This window comes from Trachypithecus francoisi, unplaced genomic scaffold (assembly GCF_009764315.1).
Source record: "Trachypithecus francoisi isolate TF-2019V2 unplaced genomic scaffold, Tfra_2.0 Lachesis_group10, whole genome shotgun sequence".
NCBI classification, from domain to species: domain Eukaryota; kingdom Metazoa; phylum Chordata; class Mammalia; order Primates; family Cercopithecidae; genus Trachypithecus; species Trachypithecus francoisi.
This window is the reverse complement of record NW_022681455.1, coordinates 78,906,529-78,927,214: the sequence shown is the minus strand read 5'-3', so window position 1 is coordinate 78,927,214 and position 20,686 is coordinate 78,906,529. Positions and strand designations below refer to the sequence as shown.

General features: G+C 48.7%; 1 protein-coding gene across 3 annotated transcripts in view; it reads left to right on the top strand.

Moving 5' to 3' along the window:
- VPS35L (VPS35 endosomal protein sorting factor like) overlaps positions 1-20,686 on the top strand; it is a 151,344-nt gene that overhangs the window by 123,314 nt on the left and 7,344 nt on the right. For all 3 annotated transcript variants that reach the window (XM_033217848.1, XM_033217847.1, XM_033217850.1), the window contains 2 exons: positions 7,251-7,416; positions 15,680-15,798. In XM_033217848.1, the coding sequence (XP_033073739.1) occupies positions 7,251-7,416; positions 15,680-15,798 (285 nt within the window). The remainder of the gene's footprint in view (positions 1-7,250; positions 7,417-15,679; positions 15,799-20,686) is intronic.

The window sequence follows — 20,686 nt, the reverse complement described above, 5'->3', positions numbered from 1 at the left end:
TTGAACTCCAAGGCTCAAGTGATCCTCCAGCCTTGACTTCCCAAAGTGCTGGTGTTACAGGTGTGAGTCACTGCACCCAGTCTTTTTTTTTTTTTTTTTAAGAGTCTTGCTGTGTTGCCCAGTCTGGAGCACAGTGGTACAATCATAGCTCACTGCAGTGTGAGCCACCATACCCAGCTACCTTATTTTTTCATTGGCAATTTTTCTGTCAATGGACATATAGATTGTTTCCACATCTGAGCTCTTGTGAATAATGCTGCAGTGAGCATGGGAGTGTAGCTACCTCCTCAAGATCCTGATTTCAATTTGTTTGGATATGTACCCAGAAGTGGCATTGCTGGGTCATGTGGTAGCTCTATTTTTTGTTTTTTTAGGAACCTCCGTACTGTTTTTCTTTTTCTTTTTCTTTTTCTTTTTTTTTTTTTTTTTGAGACGGATCACCCAGGCTGGAGTGCAGTGTTGCGATCTCAGCTCACTGTAACCTCTGCCTCTCCAGTTCAAGCGATTCTCCTGCCTCAGCCTCCCGAGTAGCTGGGATTACAGGCGCACGCCACCATGCTCAGCTAATTTTTGTTTTTTTAGTAGAGACAAGGTTTCACCATGTTGGCCAGGCTGGTCTCGAACTCCTGACCTCAGGTGATCAGCCCACCTCTGCCTCCCGAAGTGCTGGGATTACAGGCATGAGCCACTGCACCCGGCCCCCATACTGTTTTTCATAGTGACTGCACTATTTTGCTCTCCTACCCACAGTATGCAAGGTTTTCTTAAAGGATGAGTTTGAAAATTTGATTCATTTTATTTGTTTAGACAAGATAGGAACCACCAGGCACAGTTGCTCACACCTGTAATCCCAGCACTTTAGGAGGCCAAGGCGGGTGGATCACCTGAGGTCAGGAGTTTGAGACCAGCCTGGCAAACGTGGCGAAACCCCATTTCTACTAAAAATACAAAAATCAGCTGCACGTGGTATCATGCACCCGTAATCCCAACTACTCAGGAGGCTAAGGCAGGAGAATCATTTGAACCCAGGAGATGTAGGTTGCAGTGAGCCAAGATCATGCCATTACACTCCAGCCTGGGTGACAAGAGCGAAACTCCGACTCAAAAAACACACACACAAAAAGAAAAGATAGAAACCATTTGAAACCAGATAAAGTCCCTGGTCCGATTTATTGATGCTTACAAATGTAGGAGTAAACAGTCCCCAGGGTGGCCCTGTCTCCCCTGCAGACAGAGAACTTTTTGGAGCATGTCGAAGTATTCTGCTTTATCATCAGTAGTCGTCAGCCTAGTCAGGGACTAGTTTGTGGAATAATCTTCCCTATATAATCAAACTGGCGCATTTCATGTAACAATGTGGTAAGACAAAGTCGACTTGACTGAACAAGTTCAGCGTCACAGTTTTGAGGCCTACTTTTGATTCAGTTGCAATTTGTAGGAAATGGAAATGTTACTACCATCAGTTTTGTAGCACTAACGATCTCTGATCCAGCAGGGAGATGTCTTTTCTCCTTCTTATCCTGGAGAAAAGGTCCTGCCATAAACACAGCAAGATGTCCAGGTCTATGTTTCATCATTCAGTCTATTCCACAAACATTTGTCAATCCAGGAATTAAGGAGTGAGCAAGAGAAGCATACCCCAGCTCAGGAGCGCAGACTTCCTGTTAAACAAATAAGTACACATTTAACTACAATTGCTCAAAGCGCCATAAACAACTACATAAGCCAAGTACAGTTGGCACTGGTCCACCAAGAGGCTGATGACTACTGATTAGTGCTGGAAAACTGATGGTATTAGTAATAACACTTCCAGCTTCTCGGGAGCCTAAGGTGGAAGGATTGCTTGAAGCCAGCAGTTCAAGACCAGCCTGGGCAACATAGCAAGACCTTATTTCAAAAGAAAAAGTTGTTTTTTCTTTTTTTTTGAGATGGAGTCATGTTGTCACCTAGGCTAGAATGCAGTGGTGTGATCTCGGTTCACTGCAACCTCTGCCTCCCGGGTTCAAGCAATTCTCTTGCCTCCGCCTCCCAAGTAGCTGGGATTAGAGGCATCTGCCACCATGCCTGGCTAATTTTTTTTTTTATTTTTTATTTTTAGTACAGATGGGGTTTCACCATCTTGGCCAGGCTGGTCTCGAACTCCAGACCTCGTGATCCACCCGCCTCAGCTTCCCAGAGTGCTGGAATTACAGGCGTGAGCCACTGCATCCAGCAAGAAAAAGTTTTTTAATGAACCATAGAGACCTCTCAGAGCTCCAGATTTAGGGGAGGGGGTCAGATAATCAGGAGAGATCTCTAAGAAAGTGCCATTTGAGCTGTGATCCGAAGGATGACTCGTAATTAGTCAGCTAGGTACAGATGGGGAGAGGAGAGGGCATTCTGGGCCAAGGGCACAGCATGGGTGAGAATAGAGGTGGGAGGTGAGAAGCAGCACTGTGCCCCAGAGGGACTGGAAGAGAGCCAGAGTGACTGGCACATCGGGAGGGCACAGGGGACGCCCGAGGAGCTGGTGAGACAGACAGGACTGAGAGAAACAGCAAGCCGGTGCCTGAGAGCCTCCCGCTAAGTGGTGATCTGTCTCCCCTCCTCCTCCCCTGCCCTCCCACCATCTCTGTTTTCCCCAGTTCGTGTTCTGGTTCCTTTTCTGAAGGGCTTTATGATTACTTAACCAACCTCATAACCACGGACCAGCCAACATTTCACAAATATTCACTCAAAACAAGCCTGTTATTACCACTCTCGTTTCGTAGAAGTGGAAACTGGGGTGCAGAGAGATGAAGGGCCAGCAGCTGGTAAGTGACGAGCCAGGGTCCAAGACCAGGATATCTGCCCAGCCGCCATGCTCACCTCCCATCTTGGTTCTCCTAGAAAGAGTTAGTTACTTCTAGGGTATTATTAGATTGGTGCAAAAGTAATTGTGGGTTTTGCCATAGAAAGTAATTACTTCTACACCAACCTAATACTTTTTCTCCCAAGGGGTTTAGTAGAAGGATTCCTGCAGACCAGAAACCCACAGGGATATTGCTGATGTGGTAGGTGCTGGGCTAGCAGGGAGAGACGTCTGAGCCCCTGCCAGGTGCTGCCTGGGAGCCACTTTGTCAGCATTTGTTTGTTCCACTTGGGAGGCAGCCCTGCCAGGGACACCTGGGGACACCTTTTCCCACTGGAAGCGCCATCTGAATCCAGAACCGTTTTCTTCATCTTTTTTTTTTTTTTTTTTGAGACGGAGTCTGGCTCTGTCACCCGGCTGGAGTGCAGTGGCCGAATCTCAGCTCACTGCAAGCTCTGCCTCCCGGGTTTACGCCATTCTCCTGCCTCAGCCTCCCAAGTAGCTGGGACTACAGGTGCCCGCCACCTCGCCCGGCTAGTTTTTTGTGTTTTTTAGTAGAGACGGGGTTTCACCGTGTTAGCCAGGATGGTCTCGATCTCCTGACCTCGTGATCCGCCCGTCTCGGCCTCCCAAAGTGCTGGGATTACAGGCTTGAGCCACCGCGCCCGGCTCATCTTTTAAAAAAAAAAAAAAAAAAATCTATGTCTGCCTTACTTCAGCTGTTGGCACTGAACCATCAGTACAATTTTTTTTTTTTTTTTTTTTGAGAGGAGTCTCGCTCTGTCACCCAGGCTGGAGTGTAGTGGCACGATTTTGGCTCACTGCAACCTCTGCCTTCCAGGTTCAAGCGATTCTCCTGCCTCAACCTCCTGAGTAGCTGGGATTACAGACGCGTGCCACCATGCCCAGCTAATTTTTGTATTTTTAGTAGAGATGGGGTTTCACCATGTTGGCCAGGCTGGTCTCAAACTCCTGACCTCAAGCAATTCACCCGCCTCGGCCTCCCAAGGTGCTGAGATTACACACTTGAGCCACTGTGCCCAGCCCATCAGTACATTTTATATTAAAAAAAAAAAGTTACAACCACTGAAGCATGGATGTCACATGGGAAACTTTTTCCTTGTACAGAAGGTTGGAAATAGTCTCCCACCTCTTCAGTTGTGAGCAAAGGCTCATGGAAATGGTTCTCCACTGGTCCTTGTACCACCTTTTTGACAGTGTGTAGCATGGTCTACCACAAGACTTGTGCATTTGTGTTAAAATGAAGTTGCTAGAACATTCAGATTGTTGTCTATTCCCAAGGCAGATCCTTAAATAAAATATATTTTTGGACAGCCACATAAGAGAACCAAATAGCCTAGTTAAAAACAGCTGTTAGCAAAAGAAGGCAGAAGGAAGTTCCCAGCTGAAACCAGCTCTGAGTGGAAGGCAGATCATGGCATGGGCAATTTTGGTATGTGTAGTTTGTGGATGTCAGACTTTTGAGCATCTTGTATTCTCATTCTTGCCAGTATCGTAAGAGCAATTCTTTTTTTCTTTTTGTAAGACTGTCTCACTCCATCACCCAGGCTGGAGTGCAGTGGTGCCATCACAGCTCTCTGTAGCTAAGACCACAGGCACACACCACTACATGTGGCAAATTTTTTTTTTTTTTTTGTAGAAACAATATTTGTTATGTTGTTGCCCAGGTTAAGAACAATCTTTTTTTTTTTTTTTTTGGAGACAGAGTCTTGCTGTGTCACCCAGGCTGGAGTGCAGTAGTACAATCTCTGCTCACTCATCCCCCACTCCTGGGTTCAAGCAATTGTCCTGCCTCAGCCTCCTGAGTAGCTGGGATTACAGGCGCGCACAACCACACCTGGCTAATTTTTGTATTTTTAGTAGAGACGGGGTTTTGCCATATTGGCTAGGCTGGTCTCAAACTCCTGACCTCAAGTGATCCGCCCATTTCAGCCTCCTGAAGTGCTAGGATTACAGGCATGAGCCACCGCTATCTAGCCCAGGCTAAGAGCAATTCTCACAGATATTAACAGCTTGTACAAAACATCCCACACCCCTCCACAATTGTCCTCACCCACTTGAAAGTATGACTGCAATATGTACACACATTCACGTTGGATATAATGGCAATGCTGTTCTCATACTCCATACTTGTATTCTAAGTAGCTGACTATATGTATGCCTCCCCTCAGTTCACAAGTTCTATAAATTCAGAGACGCTTGGTTTATCTGCAGAGAGGCAGTGCCAATATGGTACCAGTAGTTAGAAATGTCCACTCTGGAGCCAAACTGCTGGGGCTTGAACCTTGGGTCCCCCATGTACCAACTCTGTGACCTTGGGCCACTTAGCCTCTCAGTGGCTCATTTCCCATCTGTGAAATGGGGCTTCATCATAGTATCACCCCAGAACATAGAAAAGCTATGGTAGCTGCTATAAATGTTAACTGTTGTTGTTTTCGTAGCCACTGCAGTGCCTGACACATAGAAGGTACCCAAAAACTGCAGTCCATTCAACAGTATTCACCCAATGCATGTCAGTGTCCAGCACTGTCCCAGGAGCCAGAGACAGGGCTGGATTGAATGTCATCAGGGACACCATCCACACTGAGTTCCTCGAGGTGCCATTAACAGAATACGGTGTGCAACCAGCAGACCTGGCGGTGTATTTGCAAATGCAATAGATGACATGCCTGTCCTCCTGGAGGTTATAGGCTAGCATGAAACAGAGAGAACCAGGAAAACCACGAGATACTGTTGGGCAGGTCACTGAAGGAATACATAAGGTCATTTCAGATAGTGAGAAGTGCTCTGTAAAAAAACAAGACAAAGGCTGGGCGCGGTGACTCACACCTTTAATCCCAGCACTTCAGGAGGCTGAGGCAGGTGGATTGCTCCCTGGTAGCTTGAGATCAGCCTGGGCAACATGGCAAGACCTCATCTCTACAAAAAATACAGAAATTCGTACAGAAATTTGCCAGGCGTGGTGGTATGTACCTGTAGTCCCAGCTCCTCAGGAGGCTGAGGTGGGAGGAAGATCGCTTGAACTCAGAAAGTAAAGGCTGCAGTGAGCTGTGATCATGCCACTGTACTGCAGCCGGGGTGACAGAGTGAGACCCCGTCTCAGAACCACCCCACCTCCTAAAAAAAAGGATGATTTGTGATGAAGAGAGAGTAAGACGGCTGCAGATGAACGTCAGAGAAGGCCTCATTAAGGAGCTAATGTGTAAGGTGAGAACTGCAGGCTACCAGGGAGCCAGTCTGGCCAAGCCCTGGGGCACAGACTCTAGGCAGAGAGAATGTGCCTGGCTGGAGGCCAGAACCTGGACGTGTGTGCCGGCCCCTGGTGCCACTCTGTGCCCTTTGTCCTACTCTGTGTGAGGGAGACTGGCTTCTGGGGACTGCCTCACCTATCCTTCCTCTGGCTCCCAATTTGTTCAGCCAGTAGGAGGCAGCAGCATGATGCAGGGCAGGAGGAAAGCGAGGCTGGCGTGTTTCTCCCGCATGCTGATTGGGCCATGTTTTGGCAATGGCTTTGTTCCTGCACCCAAGACCACATCTTGGGCTAGATGGCCTCCTGCCGCTGCAGGTTCCAGTCATGCTGTTCCCCCTGCTGCTGCGGGTTCCAATCGTGCTGTTCTCCCTACCTTAATGTGGCTGGGGGTAAGGGAAGGGGACCTGCATGGGGCAAGCCAGCAAGGCCGTGGAGGCAGCTGGCTGTGTCTGGAGAGCTTTCAGCGGGGCTTTCCCAGACTCACATACACCTTTTTGGAATGGAATTGAAGCTGCTTACTTTTTTACGCCCCAAAACTTTTTATAGATTCAGTTTAGCATCTGAGAAACACCGTTTGCTATAAACTCTGACTGTCTCTCAGGTTTTGCCTTTCCCAAGACAGCGTCCTCTATTTGGCTGTTACTGCTGCTGAGCACCCCAAAGAGCGAGGCTCTATTTAAAGTCACCGCCTCGAGTGGTGACAGGGATCATCCGGGGGCTCACCCAGCCTCGGTGGCTTCTGCCGTTCCATCTGCTACGATACCCGCAATCTTGCTTTCGTGGTTAGAACAGGGCTTCCTTTTTTTTTTTTTTTTTTATTGCCACCACCCACAGAAAAACAAGAGCGTAATTTTGGAAACAGGCCATTAAGCTGACAGGTAACTTTGCCTTCTCCTTCTTGGGATCCAGAAAGGGACTCTCAAAGCTCTTTTGCCCAGACAGGAGCGTTTTGATTCATGGGAATCACATTTTGTCGTTTTCCTCCGTATTGTTTAACCAGGCTTGTGAGTGGGTCTTGCCTTTGTTCAGTAACTGACAACATTAATTTCTCCACAGCTGCTGAGGGAGGATCTCGGTTTCTGTGTGATTTTCTTTTTCCCTCCCTGCTCATCTTTGGGATTGTTGATCCTTTTTTTGGTTCTCTACTAGGATCATCCTGAACATGGGGTCCTGTTTCTTGTTCGAGAGCTTCTCAATGTGATCCAGGACTACACCTGGGAGGACAACAGCGATGAGAAAATCCGCATCTACACCTGCGTCCTGCATCTCCTCTCTGCCATGAGCCAGGAGACATACCTTTATCACATAGACAAAGGTAGCAGAGCCGGCCCCACCAAACCGTGCTCCGCGCGGATTTCATGAAAGGCAGACAGAATGCTTTCATTTTCACTTTATGTTTTCTCCCTTGTACTTTAGCTCCCATGAACCTCTAGTCCAGGGTCTCACTGTATTTACCTGATCTAAGACTTACCTGGGGCAACTCTTAAGAGTACAGATTCTTGGGCCAGGCGCAGTGGCCCACGCCTGTAATGCCAGCACTGTGGGAGGCCAAGGCAGGCGGATCACCTGAGGTCAAGAGTTCGAGACCAGCCTGGCCAAAAGAGCCACAACCCGTTTCTACCAAAAATACAAAAATTAGCCAGGCATCATGGTGCACTCCTGTAATCCCAGCTACTCAGGAAACTGAGGCAGGAGAATCACTTGAACCTGGGAGGCAGAGGTTACAGTGAGCCAAGATCGCACCACTGCACTCCAGCCTGGGCAACAAGAGTGAAAACAGCAACTCAAAAAAGAAAAAAAAAAAAGGAGTACAGATTCTTCAGCCCCATCCTGCCCTTGCTGGATGGGTTGATTGACTGAGACAAGGTGTCACTCTGTCACCCAGGCTGGAGTGCAGTGCAGTGATCTCAGCCCACTGCAGCCTCGATAGTCCAGGCTGAAGCAGTCCTCCCACCTCAGCTTCCCAAGTAGCTGGGATTACAGGCATGTGCCACTGCACCCAGATAATTTTTAAAACTTTTTTGTGAAGACAGGGTTTCACCATGTTACTCACGCTGGTCTCATACTCCTGGGCTCAAGCCATCTACCCGTCTCAGCCTCCCAAAGTGTTGGGATTGTAACCATGAGCCACCACACCTGGCCTTTCCTTCTTAATTTGCATCTTTAACAAGCACCTGAGTTCATGTTGAACATCAGACCAGTTTGGAGAAACACTCTTTAAAAAATAATAATAATTTCAACTTGTATTTTAGATTTAGGAGGTATACGTGCAGGTTTGTGACAGGGGTATATTGTGCAATGCTGAGGTTTGGGGTGCGAATGAGATAGTATCCAACGGGTAGTTTTTCAGCCCTTGTCCCCTCCCCTTCCTTCTCCCTCTAATAGTCCCCAGTGTCTGTTCTTCACATCTTGATGCCCATGGGACCCAGTGCTTAGGGCCCACTTACAAGTGAGAACATGGCAGTAGTTTTCTGTTTCTGCACTAGTTCACTTAGGATAATGGCCTCCAGTTGCACCCATGTTGCCACAAAGGCCATGATTTCATTCTTTTCAGGGCTGCGTAGTATTCCATTGTGTGTATGTACCACATTTCCTTTATCCAATCCACTGCTGATGGGCATCTACGTTGATTCTATGTCTTTGCTGTTGCGAATAGTGCTGCAGTGAACATACGTGTGCATGCATCTTTTCAGTAGAATGATTTATTTTCCTTTGGGTATATACCCAGTAATGGGATTGCTGGGTCGAATGGTAGTTCTGTTTTCAGTTCTTTGAGAAATCTCCAAAACTGCTTTCCACACTGGCTGAACTAATTTGCATTTCCATTGACAGAGTATTAAGTGTTCTCTTTTCGGAGGAACCCTCTTTTGGATCAGTGTACTACACAATAAACTGGAACAATGGCTAAATATACACATGCATGAGCTTCATGCCAGGCCTGTTCCTTACCAGTCTCAGGCAGGACCCTGGTGTGGGTGTTTGCCACCTGCTCCTCAGATGATGCCAAGGCTCAGCGGCCCTTATCTGGGTGTTCTGGAGGAAGGAGGTGGCCTTGATCCCCCGCCTGCTACCAGACATTTTGAACCTGCTACTACAAGTTGGGAGCAGCCTCCTCGTGTCCTGGACTTACCACAAGACATCCCAATTCCAGGCATTTTCCCACTGAGCCCAAGTATCCTCCTGCCTGGCAGACCCTCAGTTCTAATTTTTGGATTCCAAAAATTGGTCTTAATGTCAAAAGTGCTTTGGCCAGTAATTGTATACTTTACGGTTTAAAAAACCATCTCTACACTTGCAAGTTGCAGTGAACACATTAGCAGTGCTTAAGGGATGGCCAGCTTTCTGTCATACCTCTCAGGCTTTCTCTAGCTGGGTCTAGGGACTAAGGATAAATGTAACTTAGGGAGGTTGGTTCATAGCAAGAATGATGATGGCTACCCTGATCTGAGCACTTACTGCGTGCCAAGGACTACGTCATGCTCTACAGGCCTTTTTCCCCGAATCCTTACAGCTTTACTATGAGGACAGGCATTCAGGTCCCCATTTTATGTATAAGCAAGAGGAGATCCAGAAAGACAATGTGATGTACTCCAGGGCTTCCGGTAGTTAGTGATGGAAGTGAAACTCGTTGATTACAAAGTAACAGTGTTGGCTAGGCACAGTGGCTCATGCCTATAATCCCAGCACTTTGGGAGGCAGACACAGGTGGATCACCTGAGGTCAGGAGTTCGAGGCTAGCCTGACCAACATGGCGAAACCTCATGTCTACTAAAATTAATACAAAAAAATTAAACGGGCTGTTGGCAAGCGCCTATAATCCCAGCTACTTGGATGGCTGATGCAGGAGAATCACTTGAGTTCGGGAGGCTGCAGTGAGCCAGTACTGTGCAACTGAACTCCAACCTGGGTGACACAGCAAGACTCTGTCTTTAAAAAAAAAAAAAAAAAGCAGTGTTTTAATTAAAGTATATTATATAACATGTATGCAATAAACTATAGAGCTCAGTGAATTGTCACGAAGCGAACACTCCCAGGTAACCACGGTCCAGATCAAGAAATAGAACACCTCCTTCAGTCAGCATCACCACCCTAGTCTCTGAAGACACACCACTCTCTCTCCTGACTTCTAGCATTTATTAATTAGTTTGCCACTTTCTGAATAAGTAAATGGAATATTTTGTAAGCGTTCTTTGGTATTTGGCTGCTTTAATTCAGCATGATGTCCAAGATTCATCTGTGTTGGTATGCAAAACTGTAGTTCACCTTTTGCGTTGCTGTATAGTATTCCTTTGTGTGGATGTACCAAAATTGATTCATTCCTTCTGGATGGAAATTTGGATGTCCAGTTTGGGGCTATTATGAGTAGTGTGGCTGTGAACATTCTTGCATGTATTTCTTGGTGTACATTCCCACTGGCTGTCTGCGTGGGGGTGGCATTGCTGGCTCATAGGATCTGCTTATCTTCTGCGTTGGTGGATACTGCCTCACGGTTTCCCAAAGGGTTAAACCAATTGACATTCCCGTCAGGCACGAATGAGGCTTCCATTTGTTCAGTTGCTGTGGTCAGTCTTTTTCATGTCAGCTGTTCTAGGAGTGGAGTCTGCATTTCTCTGATGGCTGGCGAGGTTGAACACCCTTCCCTGTATTTCTTGGCATCTTTGTTTCCTCTTTTGTGAAGTGCACATTGAAGGCTCTGAACTTCAATGAGAGAAAGCTTTGAGGACCATATGGAGACCTGGAAGTGTGGCTGTCAGTGGAGCTTGCCCTGCCCTCTCTGCTCCCTCCTCTCCTTCCTCTCCCTCAAAGAGATTCAGTCCATCCTTTCTCTGAATAAGCCCGCCAGTAAAGACTACCAGAGCCAGATTGGCAGCAGAGGGAGCGAGGCTATATTTGATAGGCAAGAGTGTAGTTTTCTAGCTTTTAAAGATGAAAACAGAAGGATGGATTTTCTTTTTCTTCTTCTTAGTCCAGCTGTGTTTACTCCGAATGCACAACTGTGACCTGCCCAGCGTCTTGGTGGGAGACCCAGGGAGTCATGGAGGCTCTGCAGGCTGTGGGGGCTCCTTTTTCCCTGTGTGCTTCCTCATTCTAGGGAGGCTTTGAGACGATGTTGACACAGCTTAGAACTTGGCAAAGAGGGGTTGAATAATTTCTGCATTTTTGGAGGATGCCTTGGCCACTTTCTTCCCAGATTAAGAAAAAGAGAAGGCGCTGACACTGCCTGGAGCAGTCCCTCCAGTACTTTCACACGAGGTTACAAGAGAGTGTGCATGTTGGATGTAGAAGTGAAGCACAGTCCTGGGTCCTCAGTGTTGACGTATTTAGTGTGCACACGGAGTGTGTCTTCATTGGAAGAGTACAACCCAGGATGCTACTGTGAAGCCAAGGTGGCCCTCCTCACTCTTCCACGTCACCTGCCAGGCCCTCAAAGCATTCGGGTTTGCAACTCAGGGTGGGACAGATGCAGAGATTGTGGGCTATTTTTAGTGGCCATTTGCAGGGGACATCTTTTCTCCCCCTCGTGAGAGCTGTGTCTGGACTTGAAGGCCAACAATACACTCTGACCTGACCAAATTACTTTTAATTCTCAAATTCGCCTTTTTTTCTCTCCCTCTATGACCCCCAAGTGTTAGCATCGAGAATTCATTTCTCCCTCCTCACCCTTTTTCCCACTTTTGCTAGTGAATTCAACCTTTAGGACTCAGTCTAGATCTCACTGATTCCAGAATCCTGTCCCAAGCATAGATTTTAGGATCCCATGATCCCCTGTACTGCCCCCTTCCTTGAGCCTGGGAAGCGGAGGCTGCAGTGAGCCAAGATTGTGCCACTGAACTCCAGCTGGGCGACACAGCGAGACTCTGTCTCAAATAGTTCTGCACCGTACTGCAATTGCCTGTTTGGGTGTCTGTAGCTCCTTATAGACTATGAGCTCTGTGTCTGTGAGGGTAGGACCAGGTCAGCCTTGTCCCCCACCGGGTTCCCGCTCCTAGCCTAGAAGCTGGCGTGGAGCAGGCCTTATGCAGTAGTTGTTGCATGTGTGTGTGAGTGGCCTGCTGCAGACACACCTCTGGCCTCTCGGGGTGGTTGGACCTTCCCTCTTCTTCACTGATGGGCTGTTCAGAATGCAAGTGAACTCCAGCCTGGAGGAAGACTGGGAATTTATGCAGGAACTATTCTGGTCCTCAGCAGCAGACATGAGAAATTCCTTCGCCAGCTGCAGTTTGCTGCCCTGCACAATCAGGTGCTGTTGAATGGCTGAATTGAATTCTTCTCGCTTCTTGCAAGAATAACTGCCATCCCCCACTGGGGAGGTAACAGTCATGACCCAGCAGCCAGAGCCAGCTTGGAAATTCTGAGATTGACTCCTGCGGCCCAGGGCCATTAACTCCCAACCTGGTGTCAGACAAGCAATCGCAAAGGAAACCTTGGGGAAGCGTCCCAGCAGAGTCCCCATAAACGAGCAGTTAAAGATTGGATAAGAGATTCCTGTGACCAGAGAAGCTGGGGAACAAAGGAAACCAGGTTTTCTCCTTGTTCTTAGGTGATATGCCTGCAACCTGCTTTCAAATGGTTCAGCCAAAAAAAAAAATGTGTGGGTCCGGGCGCGGTGGCTCAAGCCTGTAATCCCAGCACTTTGGGAGGCCGAGACGGGTGGATCGTGAGGTCAGGAGATCGAGACCATCCTGGCTAACACGGTGAAACCCTGTCTCTACTTAAAAATACAAAAAACTAGCCGGGCGACGAGGCAGGCGCCTGTAGTCCCAGCTACTCGGGAGGCTGAGGCAGGAGAATGGCGTAAACCCGGGAGGCGGAGCTTGCAGTGAGCTGAGATCCGGCCACTGCACTCCAGCCTGGGTGGCAGAGCAAGACTCCGTCTCAAAAAAAAAAAAAAAAAAAATGTGTGTGTCTGTCCATCCTTGTAGAGACAGCAAGAAAGAGAGCTTGCATAAAAGTAGCAAAATGTTACCAGTTGGTGATTCAAGAAATAGGTGTTCATGGCGGGGCACAGTGGCTCACGCCTGTAATTCCAGCACTTTGGGAGGCCAAGGCAGGACGATCACTTGAGGTTGGGAGTTTGAGACCAGCCTGGCCAACATGGAGAAACCCCATCTCTATAAAAATACAAAATGTAGCCCTGCCTGCAGTGCAGTGGCATGATCTCTGCTTGCTGCAACATCTGCCTCCTGGGCTCAAGTGATCCTCCCACCTCAGCCTCCCGAGTAGCTGGGACTATAGGCACACACCACCACATCCGGCTAATTTTTGTATTTTTTTTTTTTTTTTTTTGAGACGGAGTCTTGCTCTGTCGCCCGGTCTGGAGTGCAGTGGCCGAATCTCAGCTCACTGCAAGCTCCGCCTCCCGGTTTACGCCATTCTCCTGCCTCAGCCTCCCGAGTAGCTGGGACCACAGGCGCCCGCCACCTCGCCCGGCTAGTTTTTCGTATTTTTAGTAGAGACGGGGTTTCACCGTGTTAGCCAGGATGGTCTCGATCTCCTGACCTCGTGATCCGCCCGTCTCGGCCTCCCAAAGTGCTGGGATTACAGGCTTGAGCCACCGCGCCCGGCCTAATTTTTGTATTTTTAGTAGAGATCTTGGCTCACTGCAACTTCTGCCTCCCGGGTTAAAGCGATTCTCCTGCATTAGCCTCCCAAGAAGCTGGGACTACAGGCTTGCACCACCACGCCCAGCTAATCTTTTGTATTTTTAGTAGAGACTAGGTTTCATCATGTTGGCCAGGCTGGTCTCAAACTCCTGACCTCAAGTGATCCACCCGCCTCAGCCTCTGAAAATGCTCAGATTATAGGTGTGAGCCACCGTGCCCAGCTTCAGTTTCATTTTCTGTGGTTTCAGTTACTCCACAGGCAACCTGGTCCAAAAATATTAAGTGGAAAATCTCAGAAATAATTCGTAAGTTTTAATTTGCACACTGTACTGAATAGGGTGATAAAATTTCACTTCGTCCCACCTGGAATATCAGTCATCCCTTCGTCCAGCTTATCCACACTGATGCGACACTACCTACCCATTACTATATAGGAGAAAGCATAATGTATATAGGATTCAGTACTGTATGGTTTCAGGCACCCACTGAGGGTCTTGGAACGTATCCCCCAAGGATAAGGGGGGACTATTGTACGCTGATATGGAAATAGCATGAAGATTTATTTTATTTTGTTTATTTGAGACAGTATCTTGCTGTGTTGCTCATACTGGAGTGCAGTCATGAGATCATAGCTCATTGCAGCCACCTACTCCTGGGCTCAAGAATCCTCCTACCTCAACCTCCCAAGTATCTGGGACTACAGGCGTTTAAGCTACCAAACACAGCTAATTTTTTTTTGTAGAGATGGGGTTTTGCTATGTTCCTCAGGCTGGTCTGAAACTCCTGGACTCAAGTGATCCTCCTGCCTCAGCCTCCCAGAGTGCTGGGATTACAGGTGTGAGCCACTGATCCCAACCCCAAGATTTATCATTAAGTTAAAAAAACAAAGTGTAAAGCAGCACAGAGTGTGGTGTCTGTTTCATCGCCCAGATTATGCTCTGTGTGAAGGTCAGTTGAGAGGAAGGAAGGGGGGAGGAGGAAGGGAGGAGGAGCTCAAACTCTAGCTGTCCTTGGCTAGGCCTGTCTTACTCTAGGCAGTGCTTGTCACAGGACGAGACCAAGCAAACAGTGGAGGAGCTTTTGGCAAGAGACATTATCAAAGGGATTTACACTTCTAGAGTAGTTGAAATAGAAAATCTCTGCAGTCCTTCCAAAGCCAGTTTTGAGGAGAGGGTGACAGGGCAGGCAGCTGGATGCGGTAGCTGAGTGTGGGCTCTGGAATCAGACTTCATGGTTTAGGATCCTAGCTAGGACCATCTCTGAGCCTCATCTCCCTAAAAGGGAGATATTAATATCATCTCTTGGCTGGGCTGGTCACTCACACCTGTAATCCCAGTACTTTGGAAGGCCGAGGCAGGCGGATCACTTGAGGTCAGGAGTTCGAGACCAGCTTGACCAGCATGGTGAAACCGTCTCTACTAAAAATAAAAAAATAAATTTAAAAAATAGCCAGGCATGCTGGCAGGTGCCTATAATTCCAGCTATTCAAGAGGCTGAGGCAGGAGGACTGCTTGAGCCTTGAGGTGGAGATTGCAGTGAGCCGAGATCGTGCCACTGCACTCCAGCCTGGGTGAGAGAGACAGAGACTCCGTCTCAAAAAAAAAAGCCATCCCTTCACATACTGGTTGTGGGGGGCTCTGCAATAAGGCAGTTAAAGCCGTAGCCCAGTGCCTGGCAGCTGCTGTGATGATCATTATCATTATTAACGTCCCCCCTCCCCCCAGCTTCCCCCCACGCACACACAGGCTGGAGGGGTGACTTCCACACCACTGGCTTAGACTGTCCTGCAGGCTGGGTGTTTGTTTGTGATTCCCAAGGCCCCAAGCCCAGTGGGAAATTTCCACCACTTCCATTTGCCCTGCCACGACTTCCTGCCATCTGCTGACACGGTGTGACATGACACGCGGCTGCCTCTCCCTGACCAGCATGGCCATGGGGCTGGGGTCTGTCTCACTGTTCTTGTTTGTTCAACAGTGGACTCCAACGACAGCCTCTACGGGGGAGACTCCAAGTTCCTGGCAGAAAACAACAAGCTGTGTGAGACAGTGATGGCTCAGATCCTAGAGCATCTGAAAGCCCTGGCCAAGGATGAGGTGGGTGCCCTCTGCTGTCCTCCACCCGCCTCCTGCTCTGAAAGCACAAGTTTCCAGGGTGGTTTGATGTTGGTTCATTCTAGAAAGGAAAATGTGTCATGTGAGTAATGTTTATGTACAAACCACTTCTCCAGTGCTTTGGGGCCTTCGCTCCTGCTGTTTTCTCTGCCTGGACCGCGCCTCCCCCAGGGCTTCCCCAATCTCAGCTCAAAGGACCTCCTCAGAGAGGCCTTCTTGGACCCTGTTTCAAGGAGCCACCACCACCTGCATGCCTCTGCCCGACTGTCCCTGTGGCCCCTGTTCAGTCACCGTCTGAAATGTTGTGTGTTTGTCTGTCTTTCCCCCAGCTCCTGGGGGGAGCTCCATCCAGCCTCCTTTAGGAGGGACCTGGTGAGTCTTGAAGACCTGACTGTGTCTGAATGACAAGACAGGGACTCTGGGACCCCGGTAACTCTCTGCACCACCCCACGTCTCATGCAGAGCCCGGCCTCCGGCAGATGCTCCATCAGTTCATGGTGAATCAGTGATAGGCGTGGGATTGCTATACCTGGGCTCTTTCAGTGCTCACAACAGCCCTGTGAGATGTAGGTGCTGTGTTTATTTCCACTGAATGGGAAGGGAAACTGAGGCTCAGAGAGGGTTATTCAGAGCCCTTGGTATTTCCTCTGGCTGTGATAAAACAGCAGAGATTCCAACCAGGATTCCCAAACCTGAACTCTGCACTGCCACATCGCCCTCCTCAACCAAGGACTTTCCACTTCACTTTTCTTTTTCTTTTTATGAGACAAAGTTTTGCTCTTGTTGCCCAGGCTGGAGTGCAATGGCGCGATCTCAGCTCACTGCAACCTCCGTCTCCGGGTTCAAGCGATTCTTCTGCCTCAGCCTCCCGAGTAGCTGGGATCCAGGTGCCCGCCACCACACCTGGCTAATTTTTGTAATTTCAGTCGAGATGGGGTTTCACCATGTTGGCCAGGCTGGTCTCAAACTCCCAAAGTGCTGGGATTACAGGCGTGAGCCACGGTGCCTGACCCACTTCACTTTTATTTTATTTTTATTTTATTTTTTTTTGAGACGGAGTCTCGCTATGTCGCCCAGGCTGGAGTGCAGTGGCCGGATCTCAGCTCACTGCAAGCTCTGCCTCCTGGGTTTACGCCATTCTCCTGCCTCAGCCTCCCGAGTAGCTGGGACTACAGGCGCCCGCCACCTCGCCCGGCTAGTTTTTTTGTATTTTTTAGTAGAGACGGGGTTTCACCATGTTAGCCAGGATGGTCTCGATCTCCTGACCTCGTGATCCGCCTGTCTCGGCCCCCCAAAGTGCTGGGATTACAGACTTGAGCCACCGCGCCCGGCCGACCCACTTCACTTTTAAGAAATGGTCTGTGGTCATTAATAGTAGGCTCTGTTTTTCCAGCCTTCATTATACATTAAGTGTAGTATAAAGAATTTTGCGCACGCATTATTTCACTTAATTCTCACAGCAGTCCCTTTATGCTGTACAGATGAGGAAACCGAATCCTACAGCGGTAGCTATGGCGTATGGTCAAGGCAATTTTCTAGAAGCCCTGCTCTTATCCACAAGCTAAATTCTTTTTATCAGATGTTGTGTCTTTTGTATTTTCAGAACAGTTTGTTTTTCATATTCTCCATACAGATAGTTGATTGACTGATTTCAAGGTAATTTCCATCTAGTACAACCCAATTAACTACCTGGTTCTCTTCCCAAGTTATGCTGACCATGGCTTCCCTCTTCGCAGCTTTGGCCCAAATGTGTGAGTGACACATGAGTCCCAGAGACCCTGTCTCAGACGTGGCCAAGTCAGTTACTTGTGTAGACATAGGTGTGTCTCTGTCACTGTGGTTAAGATGGATTGCTGTAGTGTAGTCAAGATGGAGGCATGGGGGAGGTTGGCTGCATCTTGGGAGTCACAGCCAGTGCCTGGCCTCTGTCTGCGTCCTTCCCTCACTTTCTGCCTCCCAGCACTTCTCCTGGATCTTGCCCTTTATCCACTATGAGCTGTTTGCTCAAAGCTCTGAGCATCTCGATTATTTTATTCCCACCTCGCAAAAGAGATTGCCTGATAACTCATTCCTGATATGCTCCTGGCAGGAGGGGGCCTCTGTTCTCTCACTCTCCTCCTCCTCAGTTCCCTTCCCCAAACCTAAGAGGATTTTTGGACCCTGGGTTCTCAGTGCCCTTCCCATGCTCCCCTCCTTCCAAGGTGCTTGACCACTTCCCTCCTCCAGCTCCTTCATTCCCAACCCACTGGGTCTTCCTGGACTCCCGCTTGTTCTTCCTGGGTTTTGCTCCCTTACCTCTCACTTCACATCCTTTCAAAGCACCCAGACCCTTTCAGGACAAAATAAGATCAAACTGGATTGAAGTAGTTCTTTGTCATTTCCAAGACTGTATAAAACACCACCCATCCTTATGGTCCTTCTGCATCCCACCAAAAATACCACAACATTATATAGCTAGCTGTAGATACTCACATGCAGTATATCCCCATTCTTTTTTTTTGTTTGTTTTCTTTTGTTTTGAGACAGAGTCTCGCTGTGTCGCCCAGGCTAGAGTGCAGTGGTGCGATCTCAGGTCACTGCAACCTCCACCTCCCAGGTTCAAGTGATTCTCCTGCCTCAGTCTCCTAAGTAGCTGGGATTACAGGGGTATCCCACCACGCCCGGCTAATTTTTGTGTTTTTAGTAGAGACGGGGTTTCACCACATTGGCCAGGCTGGTCTTGAATTCCTGAGCTTAAGTGATCCACCTGCCTTGGCCTCCCAAAGTGCTGGGATTATAGGTGTGAGCTACCACGTCCGGCCAATATATACCCATTCTGTCCAGGGTGTTCAAGCATGTGTTTGAGTGAGTAGGATTTTTTCTGGCCTTCAAGTTCAGGGGCACTGTCCGAAGGGCTGGCCTTAGGGTTAGTAGTTGAAAGGGCAGAGACCAGCCGGGCGCGATGGCTCACGCCTGTAATCCCAGCACTTTGGGAGGCTGAGGCTGGCTGATCACGAGGTCAGGAAATCGAGACCATCCTGGCTAACACGGTGAAACCCCATCTCTACTAAAAATACAAAAAATTAGCCGGGCGCGGTGGTGGGCCCCTGTAGTCCCAGCTACTCGGGAGGCTGAGGCAGGAGAATGGCGTGAACCCGGGAGGCGGAGCTTGCAGTGAGCCGAGATCGCGACACTGCACTCCAGTCTGGGCGACAGAGTGAGACTCCGTCTCAAGAAAAAAAAAAAGGGCAGAGACCTACATGCCCAACAGTTGCAGAAATGCTGCTGCCCTGGGAGCCCATAGCACCTCACAGCACCTTCCCTAGGGAGGGAGGGTATGTGACTTGTGTCCTACTGACCTTGGGGAACCCTGAGCTGTAGTACCAGAACTCTGAGCAAGTTAGTGCCTGGAGGGCTCTTGGTTGTTTGTGGAAAGAGTGGCATTGGAACCCCAGTTTCTTCTTCAGGAAAACTGGTTTATCAAACCAATAAGTATCAGACAAGGCAACTCTCCTAGAATGATTGATACCAGAGACTGGAAAGTGTATGTGGATGTGCGTGTGGGTGTGGGGGGGAGGGCAATGAAGAGAGGTTGGTTAATGGGTACAAAGATAGATAGAATAGTTAGAAGGAATAGGCCAGGCACAATGCCTTAGACACAATAGGCCAGGCACAATGTAATCCCAACATTTTGGGAGGCCCAGGTGGGAGGATTAGTTGAGCCTAGGAATTGGAGACCAGCTTAGGTAACATAGTAAAATCCTATCTCTATAAAAAAAAAACTTAAAAATTAGGCCAGGTACGGTGGCTCACACCTGTAATCCCAGCACTTTGGGAGGCTGAGGTGGGCGGATCACTTGAGGCCAGGAGTTCGAGACCAGTCTGGCCAACATGACAAAATCCCACCTCTACAAAAAATAGAAAAAAATTAGCTGGGTGTGGTGGTGTGCATCTGTAGTCCCAGCTACTTGGGAGGCTGAGGCAGGAGAATCACTTAAACCCAGGAGGCGGAGGTTGCCATGAGCCCAGATCATGCTATTGCACTCCAGCCTGGGTGACAGAGTGAGACTCCATCTCAAAAAAAAAAATTTAAATTAGCCGGGCATGGTGGTGTGTGCTTGTAGCCCCAGCTACTGGAGAGGCTGAGGCAGGAGTTTGAGGCTGCAGTGAGCTGTGATCATGCCACTGCACTCCAGCCTAGGCAACAGAGCAAAATCCTGTCTCCAAAAAAAAAGAAAAAAGAAAAGAAAAAAGGGGGAATAAAAGGGAATAAGTTCTAATGTTCAGGCCGGGCGCGGTGGCTCAAGCCTGTAATCCCAGCACTTTGGGAGGCCGAGACGGGCGGATCACGAGGTCAGGAGATCGAGACCATCCTGGCTAATACGGTGAAACCCTGTCTCTACTTAAAAATACAAAAAACTAGCCGGGCGACGAGGCGGGCGCCTGTAGTCCCAGCTACTCGGGAGGCTGAGGCAGGAGAATGGCGTAAACCCAGGAGGCGGAGCTTGCAGTGAGCTGAGATCCGGCCACTGCACTCCAGCCTGGGTGGCAGAGCAAGACTCCGTCTCAAAAAAAAAAAAAATAAGTTCTAATGTTCAATAGCAGAGAAGAGTAACTATAGTTAACAACAATGTATTATACATTTCAAAATAGCTATAAGAGAAGACTTGAAATGTTCCGTACACATAGAAATGATAAATGCAGCTGCGTGCGGTGGCTCACGCCTATAATCCCAGCACTTTGGGAGGCCGAGGTGCGTGGATCACAAGGTCAGCAGTTCAAGACCATCCTGGTCAAGATGGTGAAACCCCATCTCTACTAAAAATACAAAAATTAGCTGGGTGTGGTGGCAGACACCTGTAATCACAGCTACTTAGGAGGCTGAGGCAGA